Source organism: Candoia aspera, chromosome 2, assembly GCF_035149785.1.
Source record: "Candoia aspera isolate rCanAsp1 chromosome 2, rCanAsp1.hap2, whole genome shotgun sequence".
Taxonomy (NCBI): Eukaryota; Metazoa; Chordata; class Lepidosauria; order Squamata; family Boidae; genus Candoia; species Candoia aspera.
The window spans coordinates 99,773,663-99,797,225 of record NC_086154.1 but is presented as its reverse complement, the minus strand read 5'-3'; the positions used below and the strand labels follow the sequence as shown (position 1 = coordinate 99,797,225).

General features: G+C 36.6%; 1 protein-coding gene across 1 annotated transcript in view; it reads right to left on the bottom strand.

The window, feature by feature from the left end:
• DNAH9 (dynein axonemal heavy chain 9) overlaps nt 1–23,563 on the bottom strand; it is a 224,218-nt gene that overhangs the window by 195,061 nt on the left and 5,594 nt on the right. The window contains exons 3-17 of the mRNA XM_063292577.1: nt 23,143–23,301; nt 22,677–22,807; nt 17,732–17,943; nt 16,761–16,994; nt 14,568–14,735; nt 14,311–14,427; nt 13,861–14,011; nt 12,249–12,363; nt 9,847–9,915; nt 7,717–7,843; nt 6,614–6,869; nt 5,617–5,858; nt 3,809–3,944; nt 2,850–3,046; nt 2,330–2,754 (exon numbers count right to left, since the gene is read on the bottom strand). Coding sequence (XP_063148647.1) covers nt 2,330–2,754; nt 2,850–3,046; nt 3,809–3,944; nt 5,617–5,858; nt 6,614–6,869; nt 7,717–7,843; nt 9,847–9,915; nt 12,249–12,363; nt 13,861–14,011; nt 14,311–14,427; nt 14,568–14,735; nt 16,761–16,994; nt 17,732–17,943; nt 22,677–22,807; nt 23,143–23,301 — 2,739 coding nt within the window. The remainder of the gene's footprint in view (nt 1–2,329; nt 2,755–2,849; nt 3,047–3,808; nt 3,945–5,616; nt 5,859–6,613; nt 6,870–7,716; nt 7,844–9,846; nt 9,916–12,248; nt 12,364–13,860; nt 14,012–14,310; nt 14,428–14,567; nt 14,736–16,760; nt 16,995–17,731; nt 17,944–22,676; nt 22,808–23,142; nt 23,302–23,563) is intronic.

The following is a 23,563-nucleotide window of genomic DNA, read 5'->3' as shown; positions in this document are numbered from 1 at the left end:
CTGAGGGATCTTGTGGGAATGCACATATTTTAGGAACATACATGAGAAAAGGATAGTAAGATTTGACTTGCTTCCAGCAAGAATCTGAAGGTTCTGGTTACTGCTACTCCCTGAAAGTCTAATGAGGAAACAGTGCTCATCAGTGAAGCCTCTGTTTATCTGTATCTTGGATATTTACTTACTTATTTATTTAAACACTTTATAAGCTTGCCCATTTCTCAAATGTGACTCTGGGCAGCGTATGAGGATTAAAACCATCATTACAACAATTTAACATAAATACAAATGTATGTATTTAACCTAAAGTTAAATTTATGTATTTAATGTAAATATAAATAGGACAAAATCCAGTAAGTCTACAGAACTCCTGAAGTTCCTCATCACTTGAAAAACTAGGATGTGATCTCCTTTTGGGAATATCAGGCATTCTCATTTCATATTTTATTTTTTGATTATTCTCTACTCATAATTTGGAAATGTAATTAGTGTCCCTCACTTTATCCAAGAATAAACTACAGAATTACTGCACGGTATTTCCAGCTATATCCCACAAGACCTCACAGAGATTGCTGTACTGTAATCCTTTCGACAAGGATTCAGTCCTTGCCATTTGATTATTGTTTTGATGCAACAATTAGTCATGACATTTAAAGCATAACTGTGGGAGTGCACAAAAATAGAAGGGACTTTAAGCCAGCACTGAAAACATTTAATGGTGACATTACTTATCCCTTTAGATCATGACATTATGCATAGGATGAGGCAACTATGAGAAAGAAAAAAAGAAAAGAACTAGCAAAGAATTCATCAAGCTAATGCTCACCAGATCATTAGATCACAGAGTAAGATTGCAATTTTCATAATCAGAGCTAACCTTAGAAGTGATCCAGCTGGCATAGTACTACTATGTAGTAACAGTCGCTACTCTGTTTGGCTACCATGCACTTAACATGGTAGCCAAACCATGTAGTTACTGTGTATGGTAGCCAAGCAGAGTAGTTACTGTGACTCTGGAGGTGAAGCCTGCAAAGCTGTTACCAACAAGGGCCAATCGATCGCACAGACTGGAGCTTTCCTATCTTGATCTAGAGGCAGTTTGTATGCATCAATTCTTATCCACTGTTCAGAAGCAACCTGGGAATAAATCCCTTTGTGTTCCCCTTTATCTGAAATAAGTAACAATAAACTGACATTGCTCTATCTTTTCTATTCAACTTTTCAATATCTCCTCTGTATTCCCTATTTTCACCACAAATTAAACATCCCCTAGTCTGCACAACCATCCAGTCTCTGATGTTTCCCTAATGAAATCTTCCAGAGCATATTTAGTACATGCTATATCCCCTTTTTTATTTTATTTTTTTGAAATTAAAACCTTTTAATATTTAGAATATTTAGAATTAGCATGCTGGTCCATGTTTTAGGCATTGGTCATGCTAATTAAATAGGTTTTTTCCCCCTTTGGAAAATGTATAATTGTTTCCCCATAGCTTCTTTTTTCTCATGTACAAAATCTTCAGAACTGTAGTACTGTAATTGTAATTGCCTGAACTAATTCTTCTCATTATTTATTAGTGTATTAATTGTACTAATTGTTCCCATCATATGTGTATTTTAATCCTCCAAGTGGAAATCACTACAGCAAATAGACATTTGCTATATGTACAATGCTCACTTAAAATATCACAGAAATCAGTAAGATCTCCAAAACTGACTCAAAGCCAAACACATGTACACAGGACATTCCACATGGCAACAGAAGAGCTGACTTGTAAGAATTCAAGGACATTTAAAAACACACACACACACACACACGAAAAATGGCCATGAGTTAAATGGAATTTAAATAGCAACCGTTTTAGCATGCTAGAAACTAAGTCTGACTGAGAACACTACATCTGTAGTACTTTTAAATCAAGTTCAAGAAATATGACATTCAACAGGATCTTAAAGAAGAAAAACACTGTGATCAAACCAATCTCTGATGAGTCAAGGCGTGTATGATATTGAAACACGCATGAGTAAGCAGTTGGTGCTGCAATGAGAGGAAATGGGAAAAACCACATGATATTTGGGGGGATTCTTGGACTTTTTCTTAAACAACATTATTGTACAACTTACATCTACTGGACCTACTTGTTTCCTGCCCAAAAAGAGAAGGAAGCCACAATGCCAACTACTTAAAAATTGTACTGATGTAGTGTATACTGAAGAAGCTGGGGTTCTACAAAAAAGAAGCTTTGAGTCTAGATGTTTATCCATTCTTTTTTTAAATCACATTTTCTATCTAACACAAAAGATCTAAGGGGAGCAATAAAAATAGTGATACCTGTGGGTCACATGATCAATGAGATGCTGCTTGAACATGAAACTCCATTTTTTAATTATACCCAGAAGAGATGCTTTGAAGGAACGGGCATCCACTTTCATCCAGCTGTCAAGCACACAGACTGGCTCCAGGTGGCTTACTTCTTCAAAGACCCTCTCATAAGAGTCTATTTGCTCTCTGAATTGCTGAAGTGTAGGAGGGGTCTCTGGGACACCTTCCTCTGCATGAACTTCTATCTCCTCCGCAGTGAGAACATGACCATATAAGAGGAACTGGCGTAAGAATTCCTTTCTATCATCGACATAGAGATAGGAGTAGTGGTCAAAGGAGTTGCGATAGTCACAACAAGCTGAAACCATCTTCTGGACACGCCCCATTAAGCTTTGGCGCATGTCAGCAAGGTCAGCCATCTCCTCCATGTCAGCCTGTCAGGAGACAGAAATACAACCCTGAACCAAACAGGAGGACTGAAGGAACACATTCACATGTAATATGGGACTGTAGCCGCCAAGGATCAAACCTGATAATGAGGAAATGTGCAATGGTCTGCCAGCCTTGGTACCAGGGAAGAGACCCGGTAGATCTCATTGACAAGACCTTCAACTATATCACAGAAACCATCGCTGGCACCAGCATCCACAGAAGGACGAAATATCATCTCAGGGACAGACAACTCCAGCTGCACTTTGAAAAGAGGAGCATGGCCTGCCTTGGAATCTGCAGGACAAGAAGGCAGGTATAACTGGTCTGCTGACAATTCCTTCCAGCCTCTGCAACGAAAAACACTAGTACAGCCTTCCAGTTTGGCACCCTTGAGATGTCTTGGAATACCATTTCCAGAATTCTCAGCCAGTCCAGCCGAAGGCCATGCTGGCTGTAAAGTCTAGGAATTGTAGCCTAACACAGATGAAGCAAGCTGCATGTCAGCCCTACAAGGTAGACCAGCCTAAGAAACCAGTGCTATATGGTCAGGACTACTTTTATGGTAACAGAATCTTGAAGGTCTGAACGTTCTCCTCCCTCACTTTATCTCCATGTAAACTAGGATGAGGATTGTCTGAGACATTTTTCAAGTTAGTTTCTTGGCCCAGGCTCAAGACCCACTTATCTGACCATTGCCTTGTTAGCAGTTCTTTCTCCTATTCTTCAAGGCCATTCCCTATGCCCTCTACACTGCATTAAATGAATAAACATAGACATGAGCATAATTTTTGTGAAAGAATCATACCTTTGATTTTAAAGTCTTATTTCTGATCACAGCAAAATAAATTCGGATGCAGAGGGGGGAAATCTTGTTTTCACAAGCCAGATCTCTTGTAATCTTAGTTCAGTGATTGCACGCTATGTCCAGATTAGAACATGGAGGTCCAACATTCTCTCCACCTCCATTCCATTATGTTCACAATAGATACAACACTAATGGAAGAACTGCCCCCCAAATAAATGAGAAAGGAGTCTGATTAAGAAGGACAAGTTCACCTGTATTTTCCAAAAGGTACTTAAGTGAACATTCAATGACATTAAAGAATCCATCCAGAATGATCTCATCTATATGCTCCAAATAAGCTTTCCATACATCAGAAGATGGATCTGCCTCAAAGAGTCTCAAATTTTCCTAAATATAAAGAAATCACAATCAAAAGACATGTGCTTTGAACTTGACTCAGTGGTAATAAAAAGGTAGAAACAGCACTATCTAGCATTCCCTTTTACTTTTTAAAAATATTGCTTTTAATCTAGCATATACTGCTGGAGAGAATCATACATTCTAGTGTGATTGTAGATATCACATGTCCTATGGAGCCTGCAGGTGCCACATTTGGTGGCCTGTAAAGCTCCTGAGGATGATGCTGCAGTTTGCATAAAGGAAAGAATTAGGAACCATTAGTCCAGATCATCACTTACTGTGCCTGGTATGGTACTCAAATATTACTAGGTGAGATTTTTCCCCCATCATTTGCTGCCTTATCTTTTATCTGAAGATGCTAAGTGGATCCTGGATCTTCTCCCTATGATTCTTCTACCATCATGCAACCACAACTCCTCCAGATCTTCTACTAACTATCCTTTGAAATCCTGGTAAATGCTTGGTTTCAATTTTAGTCAGAATTTTGTTATATTCCAAGCATAGAAAGCAGCAAGACATATTTGGATGTTATTGGGAAGAAGATTTTAAGTTTGATCCTTGTTCTCATAAGCAATTGATTCTCTGGAATAATTCCTATTTAACAATAATGGAAAAAAGTGTTTTTGTTTTTAATTTGGGTTCAGAAAGGGAGTAATACCTTAGATCTGGTTATTAGTAATAATAACTAGAAGACTTTTGAGAGGGGATAGAAAGAATACAGCTTGCCTAAAACCTGCCTTAAATGAATATAATTTGCAATATATTCAATGAAAATGTTTGATCTTTCCCCAACTTGGACCTAATGTTTTGGCAATCTTGGCAACACCTACAATTCTAAGTATACTTGAAATAGTATTTGGGAGGCTAAAACAACAATTTACTGACCATTGAAGAATCTTACTAAGATAAATATTGATAACTTACAAGAAATATGGAATAAAGAATTGGAATAAAGAATAAAGAAAATAAAGAATTTAACATATAAATTCTGGTAATAAAATAGTAAAATAAAATTTTAACAAGTCCATCTTGAGTTTTAAAGAACATTAAATATTTGTCGAATTGTATTACTCCCTATCTCCCCCACAAAGGAGGGACTCTAGGCAGATATGTCTCTTATGATCTTAAGATGAGACTAATTCATCAAAAAAGGGTGTTTTTATATATTTACTAGATACTTCAGTGGATGGTCAAAAAGGGTTGCTTTTCTTTTTTCTGTTTATTTTGAATAGTATGAGGGTTTTTTCTCTCCTAGGTTTATGTCTGTTTTCTAGTTTTTTGCACTTTGATATTTTATATATTTTGTTGTGAATTTATGCAACAAAATCGATAAAAAAACTGAACCTACACAGAATAATGAAATATCTACACAAGACACAATAATAGCATCTTTCTATTTAATGACAGAAGTCTTGGTTTGTAGGTGCAGTTTATATCCCAGCATGCTCTAAATGCAAGCAGGCATGTATGAAGAAAGTAGCTATCGGTTTCTGACCTGGTACTCCTGAATTAATGAATGTTAATGTAAATGCATATTAAAATGAGAGTATGGATGAGACGTTTCATGTGTGTAATGAGTTAATGCTTTTAGTAACAGGAACAAAATACCTGCAGATGACTCTTCCTACAGGTTAGTTATATCCATATATGCACACCATACCTTAATTAGAAAATGAATCCTATGCCCTGAGTCTGTAATGAGTTGGTAATGCTTGTCCAGTCGCTCATGTCGATTATCCAAGTATAGCAGAGATTCTTTTTTCCCATCTTTTCTTTCAAAAACTGGGAAGACCCAAGATTTCATAATATTCTGAATTTCCTCAGTGTTGTCTTTGGTTTTCTGGATTGTTTGCTCAAGATTTTGAACACTGTTAACCATGTGTGAAATATGATCCCAAAGGCCTTCCAATAAAAGCAACAATGGAGAACATTTTAAGAAGCTAACAATGACAAGTCATCCAATCCATAAAACTGAGGGGGAAAAAATCATTTCTTGCTTAGCTTTTAACGAAGGGCCAGATGGCATTCCCATTGGAAACAAATGAATTGCAAGAAAACGTTACTGAACATGAGCTGTTTTCCTCTACATAAATATAGTCTTTGCATGACTACAATTTTGCCAAAGCAAAAATAATCTAATATAGAAGGCCTAAAACACAACTCTCATCATTATACAAACTTCAACATTTAATGTTAATTACCATTACTGTTTTTAATTTTTTGAAAGAGAATATCAGCCATATATTCCAATCTGGCTACTCAAAAATGAGTAAGTACCTGCATGACATCCCATCCTCTACATATTTCTTCATTATTTCTTCTCTTTCTAAGCTCCTGTGTTCTTTTCCAGTGCCAAAGAATCATCTTCCCTAACTATTAAAAATGGAAAATGAATTTCCCAACATTCAAGCTAAGTTCACCCTTTATATTAGGTTGAAATGGATATAGCACAACAGACACCAGATGACTACAAAGCACAGAAGGGCACCAGAAAGAAGAGAGAACGGGGGCTTTTTCCCCCCAATTTGGAAATGTCCACATTTATCTGCAGAGGAGAAAAAGTGAGCAAGTAGAGCTTTCTGAAGAAGGCCCAGCTTGGCTGAAAGAACAGGAATCACTTTATTCTTGCTACATGGGACTCCACAAACAGTGCTTACCTTTTGTTTTCCAGTTTAATGTCTCTTCTGCTTCTTTCAGCTGAATATCAATTTCATGCAGCTGACTCTGTATCAGTGGATATTCCACTTCTAGGACTGTGCACAATATTTTGTTGTACCAAGTAACCATTAAATCCAAGTTGGCCACTAATTGCCTGAAGGATTCCCTAGAAGAATATATTTCTGCTGCTGTTTCTGGGATATTCCCGATCCGATCTTCTCCAAGGTAACTCACTTCTCTTAGAACTGACACCAGCTATAAAACCACACAGTAAAACAAACCTTTGAAATCTTTTCATTAGAATCCTTTTTCTTCTAGAAAAGAAGTTATATTTCTTCTCTTCTCTCTATATATGTCTATTTAGAGATCCAGTTATAGAACTTCCTGAATAACCAAATAGGGATGCAAGGAGAAAAGAGAAGAAGTTCCTTCTCAACTCAAAAATTGTAATTAGAGGCTATCTTCTGGATTGTCATCCCACCAATATGGGATATCTCTAAAGTTCAGCCACAAATCTTTCTACATAATACCAGTTTTAATCTCACAAATGTTTATCTAAATTACTAGGGAATAAGAAGAGTTTTGTTTTTATACTCAAATTCATAAAGATTTATCAATTAACACTATGGTGGTTGACAGAGACTCCACTGAAGAAGCAACAGGCTTCTGAATATCAAATACCAGGCATAAGCAATGGGTTTAAACAAAGTTATCTTCTTTCTGGCCTGCTTGAAGCTTCTTAGATGCATATGGCTGATCTGTGACAACTGGCAGAAAATTATGCTGGGTTTTTGCACTAATTCAGCATACTTGTTCCTTTCCTTTTATCTCCCTTTCGCATAAAATGTTTAATTTTGGATATGTGAATTAAATTCAAGCTCCACTGAATGGCATCGTGCAATGATGAGGGCTCAAATTGTTGCTATTCTCTAGGAGATTCTTTAGCCATGTAATTCCCTGTCTCCTTGGGCAATAGCAGAGATTAATCCATGCCTGGATGGCTCCAAGCACTAGACTACTTCTCACTTTGCAAAACTGCACCTGCTTCTGCCAAAAGGAAGAGGAAGAAGTCTTCTGGAAGATCAACATACTTTCACCTTACCTGAGGGTCAAAATTGACTGTAATCAGTTTACTGTCTGAATCTCGCTGGATAAGTGGTTGACTGAGATTATACTGAGCTTTCACAGACACAGTCTGGAACCATTCCTCATACAGCTTCTCTTGATATCTGCCAGAAGACCAAGCAATCATGTAGGACTCTATACACTGCCAGACAACTGCCTGAACCTGTTATTGGAAGAGACTTCCTGGCTATGTTGCAAGCAAATCTGAAGCTAAAAAATCTGTCAGTGTCAAAAGCAGCAGAGCCGGGGTGGGGGTGGGGGGTTCTTGCCACTCTGTCCCCACTATCTAGAAGATCACTTTGTTCCTTCCTACAGAGCCCTTTCTCCATATAACCACTGCTCCCCGAAGATTCCAAGGTTGCTGCTCAATCAACTTTCAGCTATTTTTCACTCACAACATATCAAACATGATCCAATTTGCAAATTGAATCACAAGATGAAGCAGTCACGTGAATATCATTGGCCCTTAGATAAGTTATACTTATCTAAGCTATGTAAATTAAACTCTGAAGATGAAATAGGGCTTCAGGAATCCATTAACCCAAACTCTATAAAAGAAGAAGAAGCAGGATCTTATCTAAAAGAATCTGGCATTTAAGTCTGGAATAGAGGATGACGCCCACCCAGGATGAAGTCCACCCAGCAGTGCAAACAGTACCTAAAGGTGCAAAGTCAAAATATTAGCACATGAAGTGCTAGATGGGAGAGAATATGTCTTAAGGAGAAAAACATCTATTCATAAGTGAACCCTTACAAATATCTGTTTTGGTCAGCTGAGGCTAGAAAAGTTGGTATTGGGTAGAGTAGAGAAGTATTTAATTTGCAATAAATCAAATCCTGTAATAAATATTGCTACAGTGGCTGTTGTTTGTACCGTATGACCCTAAATATGCCAGCCTTAACTTGGACCCCTGTAACTTAGCTTTGGTTATCTCCAGATGTTGCCCTAGACTCTGATTTGGCTGATTCACCTTGCTTGTTGTTTAACAGTTATATTGGGTGTGCTTCCTGAGTCTTTATAATTAGCTTTAAGTCTTCTGTGAGCTTCCTTGCAGCAGGACATTGTTGGTTTCACCCATGTCCTAAATTGTGCCTAGGTTTACTTATACCACACGTAGTCATGCTAATTTGAACACTAAGTTTCTGATAAGTTGGTAATATAGTTAGGACTGGAGACTTGAAACATTTGATTAATGCTTCACCAAAGTGGATTTGTCAGAATTTTATATCACAAGTTAATTAAAAATTAGGAGGTTCATTATTCTAAGTAAATTTAGCTTAGTCCCCTAGATACTTCTGTGTATAAACTACTAGCTATGCAACCACAGCCCCAGGATAACACCCCAAACTGTATACAAAATGGGTTTGAATAATTCTCAAATATCCTCATGCCAAAAACCCAGACTTTCAGTTACAGACATTATAAAGGACCCACATATTTAAAGGGAAAAGCCTTCATAATTTAGATTGTTGTAAAATAGTTTTAGGCCTGAGGATTTCATTTTCATAACAGGTATCAAATATTTGCACATAAAAGTCTACCCTTTGTGAGAAACAGAATATAGCAAATAGCATTTAGAAATAACAAGTGACATCTTAAATAGCTAAACTGTTTTACTTGCAAGAATAGCTCAATCCTGGATGTGATGAGGGGGTGAGTGCATACAGCACAGGAGCTGCTCTAATAATAAGGATAAAGATTACACTATACATGACTGAAGATAGCTGTGCAGCCCCCCAAATAACTTGGCAGAAAATAGCTAAAATGGGGGATCTATGACAATTAAATGAACTGTAGAGAAAAGGGTAATGTTATTTGCACTAAGAGGCAATATTTTGGACACAGGCCATGGCTTCCCCTCCCTTCCCCCTTTTAATTCTTCTTCCCAAAAGTCCTTTAGAAATATATTACCATGTCAATATAATATTGTATGCAAAACATTTCTAAAACACTGAATTTAGCTAATTAAGCGACTAAGGAAAAAAAGCATATTTGGATAAAATTAACCCCAAAACACCTATTAGCTACATATTGCACCAACCCAATAAAAATAATTTAGGAAAGGCAAATCTATTCTTACAATATGCCCTAAGGAAACACATTTACCTTTCTAATAACTGGATCAAATCTTCATACTTCTGCACCATTCTTTTGCCTTCCGCAGAATCCAAGGAACTATCAATAAAATGCATCAGAGTAAACTTTATGACTTGATAATTTGAGTGAAATTACATGCTGGCCTATATTTTAAATAGTGTCACTTTTTTAGATAATGTTTACATGTAGATGTCATACATTTGGACTTACAGGTAGTCCTCAACTTACAACCATTCATTTAACAACTGTTCTTAGTTACAACAGTACTAGAAAAAGTGACTTGCAATAGGTCCTCGCACTTACAACTGTCACAGTATCCCTGTGGTCACATGAGCAAAATTCAGGTGCTTGGCAACTGGCATGAATTTACAATGGTTGCAGCATCCTGGGGTCACATGATTGCAATTTCCAACCTTCACAGGGGGCTTCCAACAAGCAAATTCAATGGGGAAAGCCAGATTTGCTTAACTACTGCAGCAAAAAGGTCATAAAATTGGGTGTGACTCATTTAACAACCGCATTGCTTAGTGACAGAAATTCCAGTCCCCATTGTGGTCGTAAGTCAAAGTCTACCTGTTTGTGTGTGTGTGTGTATCTTTCCTGTGAAGTATTTTTTCTGCCTGAGAGCTGAGCTACACATGATATTAATCATGGCTTGCTCTTCAGAATAATTTATTTCTTTTACAAACTGTCAGCATGGGTCCATCCATATCAATCATTACATCACTGTAGTTTGGCCTACAGAGATCCATATAATAGTCTTCAATTGTCCTGTCTTTCCTTTCTGGTACTAAAGAATATGCATGTTAAGAACCAACCTGAAATAACACAAAGACAAGTTTAGCATGTTTTGGAGAGAATGCAAGACTAGTTTATAAATACTGGTATAAAACTCCTTTGAAAGAGTGCTGGAGCTGTCTTAAAAACAAGAATAACAATCTCTTGAGAGACAGCTGTTCCTGTGCTACATAGAAGGTGAATTTAATCTGTGAAAGAGAGTCACTCTCTGCCTGTTTTGTGTTGTTAGCTCTGTGACCATTGGTGTGTTTCAGGTTTTTCACTGTCTTACCAAAAAAGGGTTTGGGGTAGCCATACTTTTTGCTGTTTTTATTACTTTGGGGAGCTAGTACCGTTTGGTTTACTCCATTACAGCTCCATAGCTATTTGCAGGCTACTTCTGAGTGCTGCTGCTCATGAGGACAGAACAGGACTTGTTGCCACTACTTCCATTCCCTTGCAGCACTACATAAGGATGGAGCTCACTCATTCACTCCCATGTCATCCTATGCCCCTTCTCTGGGCCTGCAACCTGCCAGCTAGGCTATTTCTGGGCAGAGGTTTAGCACTCATTCAGAAGAGTGCTAGAGTTGTGTTCAGAAGTAACTTGATTGACAGATCATGGGCGCTGAGTACCTCCAACCTGTGACCTATTAGTGAGGCAATATGACAGGCGGCTAAACACACCATTCCACACACCTGCCTATGGTTGCCCAACTCCACCCCACCCAGCCCCACTTCAAGAGAATGAATGGTGGTTCTTTTCCGGCTGGCAGGTAATGCTTGGTAGGAAGGAAAACAAAGCCAGGAGAATTCACCCATCATTAGTTTATCCCACATTAAAATAAAAAGGCAAGCACCAGTTGTAGGCCTCAATGCTATAGCAGAATACAGCTCAACAATCAGGGCAGTCAATTTTATGTCGGCATACTTTCCTGCTTGGTGCACTACCCTTTAACATAGCCATCTGCCTATGCCCTTACTTATGTAAAGCAAGGTTATAGCCCCCTTCAGGAATTCCATATGAATATGTGAATTCTGCAGGTTGCTCAGTTGCCTAGCCACAAACACTAAACATATCCAGTTTATTCCTAGAAACCACTGGATGGTGTCTTCATTAGCCACTTGATTTTCTCAACAATCCACCAGCTACAGAATACCTGGCAGGGTCTTGTGTGGTCTCACTAGGACTACATAAGTCAGAATATAATAAGGTAGGGAAACCATAGAGAATTCTTCCCAGCCTCTTAATAGCCATTCCATTCTGAATCACATGACCAGGGAGGAGGCTCCAGCACATTTTTAACAATCTTTCTGTTGTTGGCTTTTCCAGTCATACCAAAATTGTTCCTGTTCTGTTTTGTTTGGGAGAAGTTATCCTGCTGAAAGATAGACAGATGGACAGAGTCTCAAACCTTTTAGATAATTATTTTCCAAGGTCCCATCAAGTTGGAAAGAATAAAAAGAGTAGACCAGGCCAAAAGCTGTTTTTCAAACTTATTTTGTAATGTCAAGTAACTTTGTCATTTTTTTTCCAGTTCTAACATTCCTCATTGTAAAAACAATGCATGCAGCACACTAATACAGAAAGTCTGATTTAAATAAATTCATTTCTGTGAAATAAAGATACTCACCAGTAACTGAGGTGCCTGAAATTACTAAATGGAATTTGGATCCTGAGTTTTAGTTCCTGAGCCCAGTGAACTTCTCCAGCCACCAAAGGCATATTCTTATGCACTGGTGAATAACCTGAGAAACAAAGCTCACTCTGAAAAGGTACTGTAACTCCAAAATCTGCACAGTGATTAAATTGCAACAAGGCTGACCCATCTTAGTCGCTGATTCAGTCTTCAGTGGTAGAAAACATCCTTTCAAACATGTGTAAAGACAGGCATCCTGACTAGTAGGATAGAGGATTCTTATGACAGTGACTATATACCAATCATAGTGAATTGTTGAGGTGGGCAACCATTTGTCAGAGGGCCACAAGCCTTTTTAAACTCCATTTCTGTAGTCTCTAGAACTCTCTTCGGTCATGCTACCACAGCTTACAGCATGATAGTTGAAAATCACTAGTGCAGTTTCCTGCCACTTTCAGACTCAAACACACCAAAACAGTCATGTAGATTCTAAGTAGGCTTAATATGTTCAGAGTGCTGGAAAGCGTTTGGCCCAAGAGATCAGAAAAAACACACACCAGGCATTTCTATAAAAATAAATGTATTTATAAAAAGCATAAAACATAAACAGTTCTCATATCCAGATCCCTGGATAGGCACAAAAGCTTTACAAGCTCATACATTCACATGCGCAGAGCTGGACTGGAAGGGAGGCTGCAAAAAACAAAACTGAAACTGTAACAAGTCCAGGCAAGTTCCCCTCCAGGCAAGTTCCCCAAACAGCAGCTTTTGGTTGTATGGCCATCCTTTTCACACCCCAACCTGAGAACAATTAAGTCTGACCTTCTCACCCTGCCATACTTAAGAAAGTATTCAATTACCATGGTTACTTCTCTGCAGCTAAGATTTCTTGCAGAAAACACCACATACCAACATAATATAGGTTTTTAAAATACCAAAAAGAATCCTTCCAACTTCCAACAGAAAACTCAGGGTCAGGGAAAATGCTGCCCCTGCTCAAATGCATGAAACAGACATCATTCTTGGCATCATCCAACCCACTGCAGGGATCAGTTTCCCAAAAACTGTTGTCAACTGAGGTTAACAAAAAACTGGCATAAAAAGAAAGTGTAACATCTGAAAAGGTTTTTATCCCACCAAAAGTGAGTCCCAACTGATCACACTGATATTCAACTCCTTACTTCTCTAGCAACCTACAGTTAAAAAAACCTGGGAGTTGGTTGCCCAGTAGATACTTCAGAGCCCTCACTTCCAAAACACTGAGACTGGGAACAAACATTAAATGAATCCCATTGAATAAGAGTTGTTGTTATACGAGATGGGCGGTGAATAAATATGATAGATAGATAGATAAATAAATAAATAAATAACCTGATATTGGAATAATACATACTATATTGTTATTTTTACACCATCTTCACTTTGCACAGCAGTTTGTTACATCTTTAAAAAAGAAAACTGGTCTATTGATAGCTACAATTAGGTAAGATAACTGATATTACAAATCCTTATGACATTTTTAAAAAATCAAACTGTTTAAACCAATTTATATTAACACTTTCTGTTAACTGAGTATTAAGCCTTTTTTAAAGTTATTAACAAGTACCTATTTCTGTTTCCTCCTCAGTACGTTTCAGATAGATCAATTTAGCATCATCAAGGTCTCTGCTGAACATTGTGATGAGAAAATTATATTGATCATAGGCATCTACTGCTATCATTGGTCGTTCCAGGAGGCTTCCAAATATGTCTATCAGCTACCACACAGAAAAAAGGAAAGAAACTCTGATTTCATGTATGTGCCCTGTAATTGTCCATTTAAAATAGCAATCCTTGTCATGGCTCACATATTTCCTTCAATGAGCTACCTATCAAAAATGCATACAAATGTAATTATTTCAGTAGTCAACATTAACTGATAATGAAGTACAGTATGTATCTACTGAAATATAAAATCCCATAAACTGGTACCTCATATGGGCATTTGTCATTATTTAAAAATAACTAGGGCACATTTCCTATGTACTGAAGTAGCCCAATATAACAAATGACAAACCTTGAATGCATGCTCCACACTAGCTGCATCATCAAAAGCTTGGCCAAAGATTGTTCCCAGCCTTCTATCCATATCTTCCATTTTGCTCTTAAAATCATACACATCATCCTCAAACTCCTAAAGGAACCAAATATTTTTAAGAATAAACGCCATTTCTGATTGAGCAGACCAGATACCCTTTACTTTATGTTTGCCCCAAAAGTCCTCTTCAGCAAAAGTACAGAGCTTCTATTTTTGTAGAATCCAAAATCACCTACCGTATTAGCCACATCCAGACAGTCATAGGTCCGGTCTGAAAATACTTTATACATTTCTTGAAACTCTTCATGCATACTCAGAACTTGCTGACTCAGAGATTTGCCTTTTATGCCACTAAATTCCAGTTTCTCCAGTTTCTCCATGTCCAAAACTGTCATCAGAAGATCCTACAGGCATCAACAATTCACAGTTTATATCCCTATCATTTAGGCTGGCTTTCAGACTTCGACAACATCACATACTGATTATCCAGCCAAAAGCAAAAAAAAAAAAAAGCAAAACTTTTTTCAGAAAATTTATTTTTCAGCCCAAACATATCACATAGTTTTCTGAAGGAGATAATTTGTATTTATCAATTTATAGACAGACACATTGAGAGAGAGAGGAAGACAACATAACTGACAGGTGCTGTTGCTATTGGTGCTAATACAGAACCATATTGATCAAGGACTTTTAAAAAAATTGTTACTACTGGATCTTATTGTAAGACCATCCAAAAGGGAACATCTTCTGTAAAACGTTCAGTTTCATGCGCCAAAATAACTATATGGGACAGGTCCTTTAATTCATTGCCTTTCTCTTTAATGACCCTCTGCACTTTCCTGCAGTTTCCACAGGATCCTGTCTCTGCAGGAAACAAATACAGTTTAAACACTAAAATGATAATAAATAAACACCACAAACATTTTACAAGTACACTGGAACACTGCTAAGGAGGTCAAAGACTCACAGAATAAAACAAGCAAGTCCAACTCTAGCTATGGAATTTATATATGTGTAATTGTTTGTTTCCTTGGCCCCTAATAGTTTGATATGATAGTAGATATATTATTTCACTTTATTAGGCAGATTTGGCCAATAGGTAGGATTTCATTATATAAACCTCCTTACAAGTACATCCTATTGGGACTCAGTGAGATACACTTCAGACTAAACATAAGGAGCACCAGCACTGTTAACTCTGCAGGCCAGAATTTATGCATTGCGTATATTTATCGTACAGGCTTGCAAAGGGTTATTTGTACATAATGGGGCTTTTGTCTGTTGGCCTAAAAGGCACCAGCTGGGGGAAAGGTTGTTCTCTGAGATCCCACAGTGTTCTTTCTACCTCATCATCTGGAGATCTGAATAGCAATCAAGAAACTTTGCTTCTTTTCATCTGGATCAGAAAAGGTAGTAGAAGAGCCTAGGAACTGTAATGGACTAGATAAGGCCCAATAAGCTAAAGCTCACACCAGTAACCTGGAGATGCTGTTCATAAGAATGTTTTGGTATGTGGTTTTTCTTTTCTTTTGAGAGGTAGTATCAACCAGTTAAAGACAGGCTTACATTCTAATAATAAGTAACAATACAGTGGAGACCGTAATACTAAGTAACCAACTTAAGCAGAAACCCTTATTGTACGACAAATATTTTGATGCAATTTGCAGTAATTTTTTAATGTTGTATTCAGTTCGAGACACGAAGCTAAATAATCTTGTGCCTATCGATACTGACATTTTAAATCATCGTTAATATTGATACAATACCTTCTTTTTTCTGTTTTTAATGGTCTAAGTTATTTAAACATTAGAGTGCTAAGAATCTTTAGTCAATTCTGTACAAATACTACTATATCAGACTAATATAATGTATGTTTTACAACAATATAAGAAACAGTCTATTAAGTTTTAAAAAAAAGAAAAAGATGCTTGCGTTCCCCTTAGAGAATCAGGCCTGCCATTACTGGATATTTACTGATCTAGTTTTGATACCGAGGGACAAATTGGCTTACAGGACACAAGGAGTTTTTTACCAGCTGGACTATCAGATGCAACTTCTCTTGGGCCAAGATTGCTCAGTCAATTACTTATGGCTTTTTAACACCCAAACTAGATTACCACGAAGTTTTATAGGTGGGATCTGTCATGAAACATGTACTATCACAGAACATAAATTCACACCTCTGTTTGTATCCATTTTACTACATCAGCAGATGCACAAATAATAGTAAATTAGTTTACTGCCTAGCAGTAAAAAATTACTAAATTAATATTAGAAAATATTAATTTAATTTTTAAAAGGAAGAGATGATTGTTGTGTTCTTTGCAAGGCTGATTAAAGGAGTATACAAAATGCGGCAAGGGTGGCACCAAAATACGTTGCTTTCTGTATAGATTATTTATTGTTCTATTTCATAGCCAAGGACTTACCTCTACCGCATGAAGCCTCTCTAGGAAATTATTCAGTTGTGCAAAAACCATTATGGAAGGAAAATCCCATTCCTTTACTTCTTCACCTGGCCGAAAATAATTGCTAAGATTTTCTTTTCTATCTTCAAAGGTTTGTTTGAAATAGTCGAAAACATTAAAAGCTTTCTGAACTTTACTCAGACTTTCTTCTGCTTCCCCTTTAAGTAGATCTTCTGGACTGAGGTAATTCTTGGCCTGGTTGGACAGAATAGAGAAACAAATTAAATCTTTGTAAGTTTAGCATGGAACAATCATGGTAAAAGAGGTATTGCTTTGCTTTGCTTTGATTCTTAAATTGGCCACTCAGTTGCGAACTGCCACTGGTTTGATAATTAACAAAACAGGAAATCAATAGAAAATAGATTTGTACACAGATATGTTAGGCGTATAACAACAAATGCATAAATAAGCTCCTTATTTACCAATCAAAAGGCACTGCATATGTATTCCATTTCTTCCCTTTTAACTGATTTTATTTTTGGTAAGAAAAAAAAGCTGAAACAGTAGTGGGAAAATAAAAGAGGGCTAAAATTCCATGTGAAATTCCTCGAATGAAGGAGACCGAATGCACAATAAGAGCTTCCGCTAGCACCACCCCGTGTCCTTAAACTGTCCTATTTAAATGTACCATAATTATCCAGTGTTGTGAACAAAAGGTGCACAGAATCTCTCCTCTTACTTCCCACTTCAAGTGCTGAACAGGTGGCCTGAACTTTAAGTTTTACAACACTTCTCGATGTGACCATGTTTATTGAGATTATGCCAGATGTGGCAAGAATCAGCTAACTATTTCAGGTTGGCTGGCAAACCAAGTTTATCCTGGAAAGATTCCACAGATGTCATCACAAAAGAGGCTATGTTCACCCTATGAATACATGGAATGTCAGATTATTTTCATTATTTTGCAGAATTAGAACCACTTCAGGGCCTACCTGCTGAATAAGAAGACTGCAGATTTCTTGAAGAAGCACAATTATCCTAGCAGGTGCACAGTAATATTTGGAAGTGCCCCATATTAAGCACACTAGATGCAGCATACGATTTAATAACGGCTTCACCTCATTAAATTCCACATTTTCTATTTCTTCCAGTGGGCGCTGGAGTGGCTTCAGGTACATATTTATATCCTGGGCTTCAATCAAAGCTGTGATTTTTGAAAACAACAAACACAGTTTTTTAAGAAGAAATACTTATCTTTGTATGTTACTTAGATGACGATATAAAAATAAACTTCCTTGGAAATAAAGCATTTTATATTCAAAGGGATTTGTTCCCAAATATCTGTACTGCGAATTAGAGTGCCAACAAATTTATCCTGGCTTTATGTTGCATGCAGTCGGACAAAACAGGAGATATGAAAATTAATGGAATCTCTTCTTCAAAGTGCTGAGAAAAAGAAAGGCAAAGAAAATACAGCACCCAACAGTAACAACATAAAGCTCAATTTCCTGCAGAAAGATAAGTATATTGTGGGATTCAGCAGTTCCTTCAAGACTTTTTAAAGAATTTTTTAAATGGGTGAATGGTATGGTAAATATAAGCAGCTTCAAATTCTATATATTGAGCAACTTCCCAAAAAACCCCTCCTATACATTAAAATATTGAGTATTCTTTCCACATGTTATTTAGCTGCAGAAACAGGGATTAGTTTCAAACAAACCTCAAGTTACTTAACATGATTTCAGTGAACTGGACTGATAGGATTTTTTTTAATGATTAGACTGTAAGGACCAGTAGGGAACACAGTAGTTCTTGTGCTCTAAACTAGCCTAATGATACATGTTCCTTTTATTATTATTTCATCTACAAATTTTAAATGGACAAGAATGAATCAAGCACTTGCTTCCATCCTACTTATCATCTTTATTCCACTGAATACTTCTAGGCTCCATGTGGGAGACCAGAGCTTCACTTTTAAGCCTCCCTGCTGCCCAGATTTTTTTTTTTTTTAAAAAGGAGGGGTTTAATTTAGTTCAAGCCTTATTTAGGGTCAAAGACTAGCCATTAAGGAAGAATATACATATCAAAGACCAAAATGATGAGAACATAAAATGGTAAGAGGAAAAATTAGAAGTCAAAGTTCACACGGGTATAAATAGACTATTTAATTGTATTCTTGGCATGGATGAGATAAACATATCTACTTATTCAATATTTAGACTATTACCATCAATCACCTATTACAATGGCAATTGCACAAAACCTAGTTACTTTGTTAGATACTTCTGTAGACAGATTGGCCCAAAGAAGATGAGTTTTCTTCACATTAGACCAGCCAGAACAGTGTAGCAGCAAAGGTGTTATTAAGACCTAGTGCCAAGCTATATAAAATAGGCAGTGAAATAAAACATAACAGATTCAATATTCCCCAGCTAGCATGGGCATAATTATGCTTTTGTTGGGATATTGTTAGATCTCCCTTCTACTAATTTAGATGACAAACTATTAAATCTCACCCATGAGATGAATGAATGGTATTTTACCCAGTCTACTCCCAAAGTGCTCTCCCAAGTTTAGATCTTAAAACTTTAGACTGGACTGCTTCCGTAGGTCCAAGGTGTTTGTAAGAACAAATCTGAGAACCATGAAAGCTAATCTTTTTCATTTTAACAGTGATTAGGGCAGGGGGCCTCTAGTATACTGTGAAATACAGAATTGTATTAACCAACCTTTAGCTTTTAATAATTCCCTCCAGGCAAAGAGGATTAAAAAGTAATTCCCAGATACTTAAATACTTAGTTGTATTACATAGCAGTAGTCATCAACCTTTTAGTGCCCAGTTTTTCAATATTTTTACGTTTGCAATAATTTTACCACCTACTTACATATATTGTTATTGTCATTAAATTTTTACATTTTAATACTATTAATCTTTTTTTTTACTTTTAAACTCAAATATAAATAGAACATCAATTTCATTCAAACAAAATGTATTTATTACGCATAAAAACATACCATAAAATTATGTCATTATATTAAAATGTTTCTTATTTTTGTTTCATTTTTAATGCAGTATTTGTCTTGGTGCCCTCTATCTAAGTTTCAGTGTTTAAGCTAATATGGTCAGATAAAGAGCTCATCTTTCTATTACATCCAAACAGTTTCCTTCTGTTGTGGGAAGTTTGTAGACCCAGTCTGGTCTAGTGGTTAAGGCAACAGGCTAGAAACCAGGAGACTGCGAGTTCTAGTCCCGCCTTAGGCATGAAAAGCCGGCTGGGTGACCTTGGGCCAGTCACTCGCTCTCAGCCCAACTCACCTCACAGGGTGGTGGTTGTGGGGAAAATAGGAGGAGGAAGGAGTATTAGGTATGTTCCCTGCCTTGAGTTATTTATAAAAATAATAAAGGAGGTATAAAAAAATCTAAAAAAAAAGATGATTGTCTGCATTGAAACTTGATTCAACTAGATACAAAATTGGGGAAGCTAATAGTATTAATAAACATTTGCTCTACAGTTATGAAAAGACAGAGGGCATCTTCTCTATTCTCCAGAGTTGTAATTTTCTGTATTGTTTAAATTTGGCTTTACATTGGTTATCGTGGTACAGTCTAATGTGTCATCCTGACACATAATATCTACATCATACATATTACTTTGAATGTCATCCATACATCAGTATTCAATTTGTTAGCTCACTGTATGAAGTCATTATGTTAACTCTCAGAACATATAAGGGTTCTCAAAATTTCTCCAAATTTTGTAGAATGCTTTTGGCAAGATATATTGTGCAAATAGAGCTAATCTGTCGATAAACATAGAGGTAACAATCTCAAAATCAGGAAGTACCATTAGCTTACCTCAAAATTTCAGATGGATCTAATTAAACTTCCACTGAAGTATCAAACCATTGCCTTTAGAAAGCCATTAAACATTCACATGTAACAACAAACAAACAAACAAACTGCTCACTGTTGAAACATGTTGAAACAATTGCTCATTCTTGGAATTGGTCTTCATCTTATTTATTGCATTCACCACAGTATTTAATGAATTGTTAATAAACCTGGACTTAAACATTGACAGGAAGATGTTATCTGAGAACTATACAATGAATATTAGAAAAACTTCTGGAGCTTCCTTCTTCAAAAATGACATAAATCTGTCATATTTTCCTACCATAACTGGAGCTCTACCAGATGTACAAGCAATAGTATTCATCAGTGAAATATGGGCCTTTTCAAAGTAGGATTTTAATGTAATAAATATTGGTTCTCTTTTTGTATTAGCTATAAGAGTTCTTGAAAACAATATCTCTTCTTGCAGGATGAAGTTTTCATCAATATATCATACGTAGGCCATGAATAGAACTTTACTGTCCATACTTTGGCTTTGTCCAACTGTGCAGAGAATTTCTGTGTTTTCAGAAGCCTTGGAATCTGATCTCAACATCATACCCATTTCATCAATGCACCTTTGTACAGCTATTTCACTAAATAGTATGGATCTCAGTTGGATTTGAATGCATTATTGTGGAAATAACTTCCCACAAAACAGGCATTATCAATGTTTCCCCTACAGTTGTGGTTTATTTAGCAATAAATTCTAAAATATGGGAAGATGCAGTAAGCTCATCTTTGGCCTTATCATAACATCTTTAGCATTGTGGGGACATTTAATAAATTCACAAAGACTTTTGAAGCATTCCAAGTCTATATTCTTTTTGCCCAAGTGTAAAAGGTGAAAGGTAAATGAAGCTCATCACAAAGATAAGATGGTTTCACAGCTTAATGTGAAAATGTTTGTTGACACATTAAACACATCAGAATACTTTTGTTAGTAGGGGACTAAATAAAGCCATAATGACGACATTGCTTATTTAGAAGCATGTTTCAAAATAAGGGACAACTGCATAGAAAACACTTTCTTATAATGATCACAGTCCATTCATAGATGCACAAGAATTAATTAAGTTGACCAATCAATTCCAACTGTCACATCAGCCAATAGCAACAGTTGTTACATGTCAGTGGAACATGGATTCTGAAGGTACTGAAGTTGCCACTGGATTGGTAACTTAACCCAAGCTGGGTAACCTTGGGCCAGTCACTCTCTCTCAGCCCAACCCACCTCACAGGGTTGCTGTTGTGGGGAAAATAGAAGGAGGCAGGTGTATTAGGTATGTTCGCCGCCTTGAGTTATTTATAAAAATAATAAAGACAGGATAAAAATAAATAGAAATAAATAAATAAATAAAAATAAAGTTGTTTATCAGCCAGTAGTCATAGATGTTATTGAATATAATGCACCAAATGTGAATTTTAAAAGGATAGATTGCATTTTATTGCCACATCCTGAGAAAGGGATGTTTTGGGATGGCAGCTAGGAAATTAATGGAAAGTTCAGGGATGTATAATGTATGCAGGAAGAGCTGATGACAACGGAACGGCATTAGAAAGCAATGAATCTTTGTGTGTTTGAGGAAAATAAGAAACAATTTTGAACAAGAGGGAATTGTGGATTCAAATTAGTGGGTTTGTATTTCAAAACTCAGGCTCCTGTATTCAAATTATTTGGAAAGTTACTCCTATTTTAGCCACACCAATTTGTCTGTGAAATGTTTTGTGATTGACTGCACCAACCAAGAAATTATTTTGTCAATATATACCTCCCATGGAGCAATTTTGTGATGAAGTGCATGACCCTTTCTAAAAATTCCGAATGTGCCTAATTGTCCAAAAGGTCATAATCTTCATTAATTGAGGGATCAATCACTGAGATTTAATGCCATGCATCACTATCTCTAGAAAGCATGAAAGAAGAGTCTTATGATAACATTTTAAACAAGAAAAGAAGTAAAGCTTCCAACTGTGTAGAGGCTGACCAAGTAATTACAATAATCTATGTTTAATCATAGTAATCCAAACGTTCAAAGCCTCACCTGCTTCTACATCACTGAAGATGGATCCGAACGCTGGGAAGTAGGTGCTCTGCACCTTATCTAGTAGCTCTAACATAGTCAAAATTTTTCTAGATTTTAGTTGGCTGTAAATACACTGTAGATCCTGATATCTACAACATATAATGAAGAAGTTATGAGCAAATTTATTCAACTAGTTAAGTAACATGCTGTCTTGCAGCAAACAATCTTATGATCGTCCCAAGACAAATGAATTTAACAGAAAAAGTTTATTCTTTGTGTCAAGCAGAAAGTAAGAACCTGCACAACTTAAGTTTTTCTTATGTAAATGGATGCTTCTACTTCCCAACCTCTTCCTCTACATCAATTAGAAGCTAGGACAAACTAATAATCTGGTTCTGCAACTGATAACCACATAGCAGTAGCACTTCCTATTCCATTTATACTTTCATTATAGAATGAATTTAACAATATACAAAAATAGTACCTATTTTTCCAAAAATCCACCTCCACCTTTGGATGAGGATCTTTGCCTTGCAAAAGCAGTTCTGAAGACTCTCTCTTAAGAACATTCTGGATCTGGTGGGTCCATTCAATAACAGCAGACTCAATTGCATGAATTATAGACTTATCTACCAATTCAGTGCTGCAGAAAACAAAAGTATCAACAGATCAGGTTTGTCTCTCTTTTGGAAGTGATTATCTAGAAAGCAAATATAAGATAAAAATATAAATTCTTGGTTTCAATGAAACAATAGGACATTTGTCACAAACCAGGTTTATATTCCAGGTTTCTTTTACCAGTTCACATTATTTGTACAGCATGTATACCTTACATTTCCATGCTTCTGTTTCTACTCACTCAACAATTCATAGCTTAAAGCCAAAAATGAAAAGCTTTGCATTCA